This window comes from Malania oleifera, chromosome 8 (genome assembly GCF_029873635.1).
Source record: "Malania oleifera isolate guangnan ecotype guangnan chromosome 8, ASM2987363v1, whole genome shotgun sequence".
Classification (NCBI taxonomy): domain Eukaryota; kingdom Viridiplantae; phylum Streptophyta; class Magnoliopsida; order Santalales; family Ximeniaceae; genus Malania; species Malania oleifera.
The window spans coordinates 3,139,246-3,150,817 of NC_080424.1; the positions used below are offsets into that span (position 1 = coordinate 3,139,246).

Sequence of the window (11,572 nt, forward strand, 5' to 3'; positions counted from 1 at the left end):
TTCCTAAAACTAAAGGACCTAACATTATTCCAATAAAAATGTTAACTTCAAACCTGCTGCGTGAAATTTCATCTTACATAGATAAGAAATAATTTATATTTAATTCTGAAATCAGGGGCACTGCACATGCAGTAAGACTTAACAATAATGGGTGGAGAAAAAGAAACTATAGTGAAATTACTCGCAGTATTATCTTTTTTGGCATCTTTGCAAGTGCTATCATCATCATTATTATTATTATTTGTATCTAGTTTTGACACTTGAATGGATGCAGAGCTTTACACAGTTGACACAAAAAGAAACAAAGACAAGAAGCACTGATAAGTTTCAAGTACAAATTTTTACACGCATTATAAAACAAGCCAGTGTCTCAAACAAATTCTAAGATGAATGCATTAGCAGAGCAGGACATCCAGATTCATAGAAAACAGGTGGTGTAAAGAACATAAGCTTAAAGCTCTGTGCACACATTGCCTTTCTCTTCAATCTATTTCACTGTACTTTATCTCAAGCTCATCACGGGCCATGGGGTAACCCCACCTGCAGGCAGTGAAGGTCGAACCACGGGGACACGCCTCACGACTGAAAATGCTTCGTTGAGACGTGCAGCACGAGTCATGAACTGGGACACCTTCTGCAGACATCAATCGCAGATAGGGCATAAAATTGAACATGGGTAGTTTATCCACACTCAAAATATTTTCTGGAAATTATAGGCAATTTCATTTGCACAGGCGCACAAATAGAATCACTATAAGCAATAAGAAACACAAGAAACTATATTAAGACAGCCATAGGTCAACTTATATGTCTGTTTCTACGTAAATTTATCAGAAACTATACCAAAATCTTCAGCTGTTCACAAAAACCTGCTGCCAAGCGCCGTTTAAGGAATGTCCCAAAAGATAGAAAAGAACCATTTTACAGAACACATGCATTTGGAGGCACTGGGTATGTCCACTCCATGATCAAGGGCTTACTCCATATGCAAAGAAGTTGGCATTGCCAATGCCAGAGCTTGAACTATATATTTGAGGTGGTCAGACTAAAAGAAGAAAGTTCATGCCACATTTGTTTATTATTTTAAGGCCAATTGGCGAATTATAAGTGTTGCATTTGGGAAAAAATTAACTTAAATGACTACTTCAATCAAGATTTTTTTTGTTTTTTTTTGTTTTGGGAAATCAAATGAGTTTAGCACAAAAGATGCACAAGGTTTTGGAAACTTTAAGTCAGGAATCTATTAGGGAATCAATTGAGTTTTTTAGCACATAGGATACAAGAGATCTTCAAATTTTTTTTTGGGGATTTGGGGGGGGGGGGGGGGGGGGGGGCACTTGCCACCATTAAGCTACACCCTTGGACATGTTAAAGGCATGTTTGTTTTTCTATGCTACTGGTAAAAGTCTTCCATGAGTTCATTATATTGGTGTTTCCTGCACTTAAGGCACCTTTTCAAAGCTACTGGGATGCTTTTGATCCATTTAATGAGGGGAAAGATATATCAGCTCCCCTTGCTCCATTTCTTGTAGTGTAATAAATATATGCAAAACATAATTTTGAGTATGTGATACAATGGGATGTACCCAGTTTTCTATTTCAAATCATGAAGCGCTTTGAAGCACTTGCTCAGGTCATTTGCAAAATATTTAATGTTGCAGAAAGGAAGATTGCATTAAATAAATATAATAATATTACTTATTATCCCCCCCCCCCTTTTTTTTCTACATCTATTTTCTAATTTGATTTCTTAATATCACTATCTTTTTTTTTTTTTTAAATTTCTTCATTTCAACTAAATACATTTAGGAGATTTGGTTGTTGCTTTTGGCAATCTAAATCACATACAATCAAGATCTGGGATGCAAAAACTAACCACAAATTGGAAGCATGAACCTTTATCATGGTTGTAGGGTGGGTATGTATATATTCTGGTGACAGAAATCGGAATCATTTCAGGAGGATGAAGAATGTTGAAGCATGCTGCACCTTTAAAAACTGTGGATCATCCCGACATGGAGAAATATTTAGTGGAGAGTCTTGTGAATTTGGCTGCAGGGATTCTTGTCTTAGGAGGCCTGTAGCAATGTTTCTGGTTATAAACTATGATTATGAACATCTTACTTCCCTTTTCCACTCCATTTCACATTTTGCCAGGTCTTGTCTCACCAAAAACCCAATCCCTTATCCCCTTTGGAGGACAGGTGCCCCAAGCATAAACTTGTGCAGGGGTGAGGGGATAGAAAATAGGGACTTGCTATTCATGATCAGGACAAAGGAGAACAATGCTGAAGGACGAGGAAATTTCTCTAACAAAACCATTTTCTATGCGTTTTTCTTGTCCTTACAAGGGTTTCACCTTGAGCCACAGCCCTTCAGCAAGTTCTTCTCACTAGTATGTTCCTTATTGCATCATCCTTGTCCTAGCAGCAACTTCAACTCGAACCACGCTGACTTATTAGAAAAGATCAAGAAAATGGAGAAAACAATGCAAAGGATGAGGAAGCTCTCTCCAACAAACCATGTTCTTCTAGCATTACCATTGTCCTTGTAATGCCTTCCACTGAACCTTATCACTTCCTCATCTAGTTCCTTCTCTCACAACTGTATTCTCGTGGCGTTGCCCTTGACCTTGTAGCAACGTCAGCTCGAACCCCATTGCTCTGCCTTCATCAGGCACAAATTCAAATGACCAACTATTTATCCACTCCATCTTTTCACCTATCTTTTGTAAATTGGTAGAAAATGATTCATCTAGGGACTTAAGGTTTGGTTTCTTATTTATCTTTGCACCTTTTTTTTGTTACATATATGAAGTTATGCTAGTCATTTTTTTTTTTATAATAAATATAAGAAAATTTAAAGAAACAGAATGACAAAACAGAAGAATAATGAATCCTCCAAAACAAAAAAGAAGATAGAAATAAAATACATAAGAATATTCCTCCAATTACTTTACATATAAATCAAAGAAATAACACTAAAAACATGTGTGAAAGGAGAAGCAAGAACAACTCTATCCCACGGAAAATGTTCTCTCTGACTCAATCTCGAAAATTCCTCTTAACTTCCTTCCATAACACCCAACATATAACAAACCAATCACAGTGCCACAAATTTGGTTCTGCTTAACCCCTAACAAAACCCGGCAAACTTCAATTCCATAAAATTTCCAACATTCAATTCTTTAATCATCCAAGTCTTCCCATACATCCATGGAAATATATATCCACATGCCAAATGGCTTACTTTGAAAAAAATTCTTAATTATGCAGTTTGCTGGTTTCAATGCAATATCCTTGACAATTGACAAGAGCAAAATAACTTGAAGACAGAGAGCACTGGGTATCTCTTCATCTCTTGACTTCATCCACTATGCTGTAGTAAGGATAACTTACTACAACTTGGACCCATGCTCTACCCTCTGTCACTGATCTTTACTTTTCCCAGTGAAATCTCTAATAATCTATTTGGGTATAAATCTAGTCATTACCATTAGTTCTCAGTTCTTACAGCAACCACCCCCCCCAAAAAAAAACAAAAAAAGAAAAAGAAAAGAAAAGAAAACCAGGAGAATCACACAAGGCCAATGTGAATGTAGAATGCCTCAATATTAGAGAAAATAAGTTGTCTTAGCCTTAATCCCCATGAAAGGGTAGCCTAGTGCACAAAGCTCCTGCGTATGCGGGGTCCAGGGAAGCGGCAGACCGCAATGGATCCATAGTCTGCAAGAGACTGTTTCCATGTGTTGAACCCGTGACCTCTAGGTCACGCAACAACAACTTTAATGTTGCGTCTAGGCTTCTCTTCAGCCTAAATCGCCATCATACCATTTAATTTGCTGAGCACGAATGTCATCTAGAAGGTGGAATGTTGCAGTTCATGGAAAGGGAATGGGATTGTGGTAAGGCACATGCTCTATATTGGTAAATATAGTGTAATGGCACTTGATATGGAGAGAATTTTCTGGCATCGAGAAAGTTCTTCAGCATCAAGATATTGGATTTTCCTCAAAGTGGTTTCTTTCTTCACATGGATATCTCCAAAAGTGTTTTTATTCCACTCATTGATTTTTCTTTTAATCTCTTTCAACTAGGAAGTGAGAATGAAGCTTGCAAAGTCTTCAAAGCGGAGAGTAGAACACCACTCCTTGATGAAGTTCACAAAAAGTCCTCTCCATTCATCTTCCTTTTAAACCAAGATGGAGATTTGTTAATGGGTCAGAAGCCAGCCCAAGATGTAAGAAACCATCCACCTCTTCCACCCCTAATAGGATGGAAACCCTTTTGGCCTTGCAATATTGAGTGATCCTTAGCAGATTGACTTTTTCTCCAAAAAGTACCAAGTTGAACAATTTCCTTTTCGTGTTCACTGACCTTCGTGTGTTGCTTCACATGGCAGAAAGGACTAGAGATCGACCGCGCACAATGTTGGAGAAGCTGTAGACCACTAGTGATGGCATCAGTGGTTTGGTGGGGTGGGGGTGTTGGGTTCTTGATTCCTCTTTGAATTTTACTTGCACTAGTCATATTTAGCAATGATCTTGTACAGGGTACTCAGTACACTAATAGGCCAAGAATTGGAGACCTTAGCAGGCTTAGGCACAAAGTTGATAAAGGTAGAATTGACACTTTTTGAAAGTTCACGTTCCTATAAAGCGCATGAAAAATCATTAACGAGTCCACCCTCATGACATCCTAACATAATGGAAAATAGGTCAAATATTAACCCCATTCAAACTTGAAGCCTTATAACTCTCGAAACCAAAAACCACCACACTCACTTCCTCCTCTCAAAAAGCCTCTCCAAACAAGACATTTGGATATTAGAAATGGGATTCCAGTCCAAACCCTCAAGCATAGGCCCAGAATGATCCTACTCAGTATAGAGATTCCTAAAAAACTAGTAATCTCATCTAAAATTAGTCAAGCAGCCCTTGCTACATCCCTTTCCTTTAACTCCAATTCTCTAATATAAATACATCTCATTTTCCCATTAACCATTCTATGGAAGAACTTCTAATTACCATCACCCTTCATAACTCAAATTTTGTCTTCTGCCTCCAACTCCTAACCTCCTTCAAAATCACATCCTCTAGCTCATTCTTCAAAAATACACTTAGCCCCTTTGATGCATCCTTATCACAAAAGATACCAGCCTTCTTCAATCAAATACCCCAAACAACTCTAAATTCCACTTCTTTAAAACCTCTTGTGCTCCCTAATATTTTTCATAAACCTAAAACCTTCCCAACCCACCCTAGTACACCCACCTAGATCTCTCTACCTAGGGGATGAAAAGAATGATGGTCCATCCACATGTTTTAAAAAACGTAATGGTGTAGGCCCCTATTTAAATTTCCTAGACTCTAACATAATACAGAAATGATCTAATACTTCTTGTGTAAGAAAAGGAAATTTATCCTGCCACTCCTAACTAAACCAAAACCTATCTAAACGAATAGCAACTGCCCACTATCCTTCCCAAACTAGGATAGCATTCTCCAAATGAAGATCTCTCAATCCACATTCTGTAATAAAACTATCAGAACTCTGTACACTCTAAGAGAACACTCCTCTCTCATCATGACCTTCCCTTGGCACACAAGTATATTCAATAAATTAGATAAGTTTCTAGAATAGGAAGGATACATTTTAAAAAGATTAGGTGTCCCCTAATATTCCTCATAGGAAACTTCATTTTATAGGATGAAAGCCAAAGTCCCCTCCTTGACTTAAGGGTCAAGTAACTGTCTTCAAATGGCGAACATCAATTTAAGCATTCTTGGAAGTCCTCTCAAGTTCAAGATTACCCCTATCCTGCTGTCCAAAAAATGAAACAACCCCCCAAGTTCACTAAGCTCGAGCAAGAAGCCTCATTTTGCTTCAAAACTTTAGAAACAAATTCATGTCTAGAACCATTTTCTACCATTGCTGATCAAGCAATAATAATCTCTCCAACACATTCATGCTCCCAAATTCATCATTCTCATCAACAAAGGAATCAAATCACGGATAATTTTCCTCCACTAACCATCATTGCAACGGACTTCCCCTTATCCCGCCTTTCCCTATTCCCCATCTTATTTCAGAGAATATGAGCTTCTCATTTTAAGGATGAAGATAAATGCACTTATGCAGTCAGTTGTATTGAAGGTAGCATTTTCGAATTAATGCACGCGTGTTGTAAAGATTTTAGAAAAACAAATGTAGAACAAGTTGGTTAGCAAGAGACTATTGAGAGAGGTTGAACCAATCATTAGTAAAGAATTGTTGAGAAAGAAATATAGCACCAAGTTGATTAGCAAGGGAGGATCTAGAGATTAGAGAATCTCAGAGCAGATTGAAACTTGGGTGACTTGTGAGGTAATTCTTAACAACTTTTCCAGAGTGTGATATGTTCCTTAACAATCTGTGAATGTTTCATCAAGTGCATACTTGATGCAAGGAGCAAGTCATTAACTACAATTCATGAGATGATTATGTGTGAGCTACTGCAAAGGTAAGTATGTGCAGAAACAGAAGGAGAAAACCACAGTTGCAAAAGATATACTAGAATCCAAAAAAAATTAGACTCCCTAAAGTGCATTCCCTAGTATTCTAGTTGCCTTCTTTTTTTCCCTCATCTTATGTCCCTTCTATGTTTTTTTTCCCTTTATGCCTAAAGAAAGGCATAATGGGCGACAAGGTCAAGGTCCCTCGTGGCTCAAATTATGAACCATTGCCACCACTCCAAGTAAACTAAGTCATCCCTTTGCTCTTTGAATCTCTTCACCATCCCTTTGACTTTGCAAGCCAGTAAGCTACTGGCAGCTTGATTAAATGGAGATCAGGCTTGGTTGAATAGTGCAAGTGGGTGAATATGCAACCCACTCACCCTTCCTCTGCTCTTTCTACCTCTTCACGATCCCTTTTACTTCACACGGCAGCAAGCTAATGGAAGGTTGAATGGGGCAAGTGCATGATTATGGAAGGTGCAGCTTGGTGGGTTTGGTCTAAGATTGTTGGCCATGAAGATTGGCAGCAAAAATTGCAGATGTGCAGCCACCTATAGGCAGCAAGCACAAGAATTGTAGTAACAAGCGGTGATATGCAAGACATGCGTTTACTCCTTCTGGTAGGCCGGCTCTGCTCTGTGAGACTCTAAACTCCATATATCATATTAGCTACGAGTCAGCTCTAAGATCATAGAAGATGAAAAGGAAGAAGTAACTCAAAAAAGCTCGAAAGCACTACTACATTAATTCCCCACCTAAGCACAAATTGCTGCAAGCAACTGCACAGATATAATTATTGCAATAAAGCCAGCAATATGAGAAAGGAGCAAGTAAATTTTGCTTTTTTGGGTATTTGGCGTAAATATAATTAAAAAGCCTGACCTTATCATCAAGAGTAACCTTCAACTGCAAGCTCTGGCTCTTTCGCTTCATCTTGTATAGCTGCCTACCCAAAATAATAAAGCCCATTACTGCAGCCGCCAAAGAGAAAGACCATATTGGGCTAACCCTAAAAATACAAAACCTAACAAACTCCAAAGGAAGCTTCCACCACACTATCTTCTTCTTCTCTTTCCCTCCATTTGATTTCATACTGTTGGTCACTGCAACAGTCTCATCCTCACTTCCCTCCAACATCATGCTTCTATCCCCTTCAGCACACTCATTTCCTCCCTCAAGCTCTTCAACCAACCCACTTCCTCCATTGTTTTCACTCAAATTCTCTGAACCGGTTTCCGCATAACCGCCTAAACCGATCTCACTCTTCCGGGCGTCCCTGAATTCCACAGAGAGAGATCCATATCCACCTGAATCAAGCCACACTTTGTTGCAATCCTTATCCCGGGTTTCAACTTCATCAATCCCTTCAAAACCGACCTGATTTTTCAGATTTTCAGCATAACTCAATTCCCCCTTCCCATCGAAATCCATTAATTTACGAAAATCAGACGGATCGCCGCTCAAATCTGACCAGAACTTTCCCGAAACCCTATTCTCGGTTCGAATTTCGTCAATCCCTTCGAAACCCACATGGCTTTTCGCATTTTCCACGAAACCCAACTCCTGTCTAGCATCAAAATCGCTTAATTTACGACTTTCGGAGCGATCGCTGCTTGAATCGGACCAGGACCCGGCCAAGTTCTTCCTCTCATACCGAGTCTCCGACCCGGGATCGATCCAACTGGGCTTGTCCGACTCAACCGACCCCTCCTCGCTCACATCAGCAGTAGTCCTCACGTACCTCTTCTCCAAATCGAGCGAGAAGTAATTGGGCCTGATCACGCCTTCCGAGTCACCTTCTATACCCTCGACCTCGACCTCGACAGCCCTCGAAGGCTCGTTGTCCCAGTCGGACGAGCTCACAACGGGTGAATCCGAGTCGTGGAGCACCTCCCAGTCCTGAAACTCGCCCCCTGCTTCTCCTCCCGAAGCCATAGCCAAGCCCAAGGATCTGCCGGAACCAGACCCTAACCCTAAAACCTAAAAAGAAAGGATAGAGAAGATATCAAGAGCTGTCGTTTTTATGGCAAGCCCCCCCTGACAAAGGCTGCTGATTCCCCTCACAGCCACCTCTTTGAAGTCTGCTCTAGCCTCTCTCTCTCTCTCTCTCTAGCATTTTCTCCGGTCAGGTTACTTCGCGCTCCTACCACCTGGTCCACGTGGTGTGGTAGAAGGGGGGTTGATCGGATGGGCTCGGACTATTTTTGAGTTGGTGCGTGGCAAGAGCATATTGGTCATTCCATGTCAAAGTCAGAATTCTTATTTTTTGTTCCATTAATATCATGCCACGTGGCTAGACGGGTCTTTTTGATCCAAGGATGGACGGTGGTTCTGAATCTGTTTGTTCACTGGAAAAGGAGGGAAGGGGGGACAAGTGACAACTAGCAATAGAACAAAATTAGGGGTACAAGGTTGTTGCTTGAGATATCAGATAATCTTCCATAATAAAAAAAAAACATCCGTTATGAACGAAGATTACATTATTATTTCCGAAATAAAAAGTTCTTCTCTTCTGCTCTGGATAATATTTTTTATACAAGAAGAAATGAAGGTCCAAAAAGTATGTCTTGTTGGGTGCATTTGGGTGACCAATTTTAATATTTTTATGTTAAATTTAATTTTTTTAAGAAAAAATAAAAAAGTTATGAAATGAAAGATACGATACCGTCCGTTTTTATATAATCTCTTTCTTTAAATTTTATAAATCTTATTTGTCTTTTTCATTATTGAATTCATATGGTATAATGTCGTATTATCTATTATGATTCGTGAGGTAAATAAGCAATACTACCATATATGCTCGATAGGTGTTCTATTATATGTTTGTCAAAGTATCGAAATGAAACTATGTGCATATATTCACATGGGAGCCCTTTTGAGTGATTAAATTGTCTCTCTTTCAGCCTAGTCAAAGAGAGATATATGACTAATGAATTTCACTAAAAGAGAAAAAGAAAAAAGGCTCTTTCATCTTGGTCTTATCTTCCTTTGAATTTTATAATTTTTGTTTTATCTTTCCGGGATCATTTTTATAAACTGTGGGCTACTTTATGAATGTTTGAAATCAATACATCCATTTGTTTAATTAATCAAAACACATTAGAATTTCTAAAATATAATATTTTTAGAATATTCAAAAGATGCACGTGGATGTGGAAAATATGGTTGGTAAAACGAGGTCAATAATAAACATTTTAAAATGGACATCTTCATTGAATTAAAAAAAAGATGGAATAGTGAAATTTTGTGATGTTTTGATTGGCCAAAATGCCCAAGAAGAAAATTAACTACACACGAGAAAGCATAAACCTTTTAAAAAAATCAGAAGTATGCAAATAGAAAAACTGCATAATTACAGTAAAAACTCATGGAAATTATAAAGACCCGAAAAATTAAAATGATTAAAATAATTAAATAAAAATAATAAATAAAATTAATTAATTGATTAAAATTATTAATCAATTAATTAGTTAAAATTATTAAATTGACGTATTAAATAAATAAATAAAAAGAAATAGTATGAAGGACAAAAAAAAAACTAATTGAAATAAGATATATATGTATATATACATGTAAGTTATTATAATATATATATATATATATGTTTATAAAAAAAAGATATAATATTATATATTAAATATCAATCTGGAGGCTTATCATCCAGATTGAGATTGGAATTACAGAATAGAGAAGGTTCACGCCCCCCCTGGATTTCCTTCGCCCAGCTCATGGCCGCTCCGTCTTTGTCTCTGTCTCTCTCTCTCTCAATTTCTTGACGGGTTTGCAACGGATTGGAAAACGAAAAGTGTCGTTGGATTCTTAGTTCCGCTGCCGACATTTCTATTAGAGCAGATTTGTCGTGGGAACGGTTTAGGCACTACTCTTGGGGAAATGTAACTTTTTCCCATTTTCCCAATTTTTTTTTAAATCTGCCATTAAATCGATGATCGGACACTACCACGTGGTCCTAGTCGCGATTGTCGTCATTTTGACGTAGGTAAACTTTCACTTGGGGTTTTCTAGGCCCCACTCCAAAGCGAGAGTGAGATTTGAGAAGTTTGACAAATTGGTTATATTTGCGGGAATAACTATTAATTTGGAAATTATGGCCCTAGGAAATATTTAAATAGCATTTTATATAGAATAATTTAATGGAATTAGGGTTTTTGAATCAAGGTCCGGGTGAGCATCGCGGGCATCTGTGTGGGATTTATGTCGGTGTAGTTCGAGAATTCAGGTAAGGGGGAAATTTATATATTAAATTAGGTTTTTCATGAATTAAAAAGAATTATGTGTTACTTACGTGTATATATATATATATGCTTTTATGTGGGTTTAAAATGCCAACCGTGAAATTTATGTTTTTTGAACCTAGAATTGTTTATATAGCTATGTACATTTGAAAGTAAACGAATGAAAGTGTAATGAATTTTCTAAGAAATTAAGTAAGAAATGAAATATATTTTTTAGTATATAAATGTTAATTATGTGTTGACTTATTTTGTAAGGAATGTATATGAATTTTACTGTTAAATTGTGTGACATAAGACTCTATAGAAATATATGTAAAATGTATGAGATTCAGGTTAAGTAAGTAAGTATTGAGAATAAAATATGATATAAACAATGTTGCTTATGTATGTTAAATGCAACCATGTAAATGTAAGACAGCTGAAAGATAACCATGTTAACAGATTTTAACGCATTGCTATGTGGACTAACTGTAGGAGATTCTAGCGCATTTCTATGTGGACTAACAAATGATAGCTAAAGATCAGCTGTAGTACGAAAGAATGAAATGAAAATGTTATGTAATGAAATGACAATGGAATGACCATAAAATGAAATGACAAATGTGAACGATGTAAATGGAAAAGAGTCACTTAAAGTGAAATGCAATGCAATGTTAAGTTATGAATATGAATGGATATGTATGATTCAATAAAAACATAAAGAATGATGTATTATGATATTAGAAGTATTTATGTATGTAGAACATGTTACGGTTGGGTAAGGCAAACTTTTCGCTTGAGGGCTTGCTGAGAAAGGCGAGTGCACTAGTAGCTTCAGATGTGG

At 37.5% G+C, this 11,572-nt stretch overlaps 1 protein-coding gene across 1 annotated transcript; it reads right to left on the reverse strand.

The window, feature by feature from the left end:
- Positions 1 to 369: 369 nt before the first annotated feature.
- Positions 370 to 8,707, reverse strand: LOC131161306 (uncharacterized). The gene is made up of 2 exons (XM_058116965.1): positions 7,379 to 8,707; positions 370 to 634 (listed from the first exon to the last, which is right to left on the reverse strand). The coding sequence occupies exons 1-2, from the start codon at positions 8,429 to 8,431 to the stop codon at positions 503 to 505; spliced, it is 1,185 nt and encodes a 394-aa protein (XP_057972948.1). The 5' UTR covers positions 8,432 to 8,707; the 3' UTR covers positions 370 to 502.
- Between the last annotated feature and the right edge of the window lie 2,865 nt (positions 8,708 to 11,572).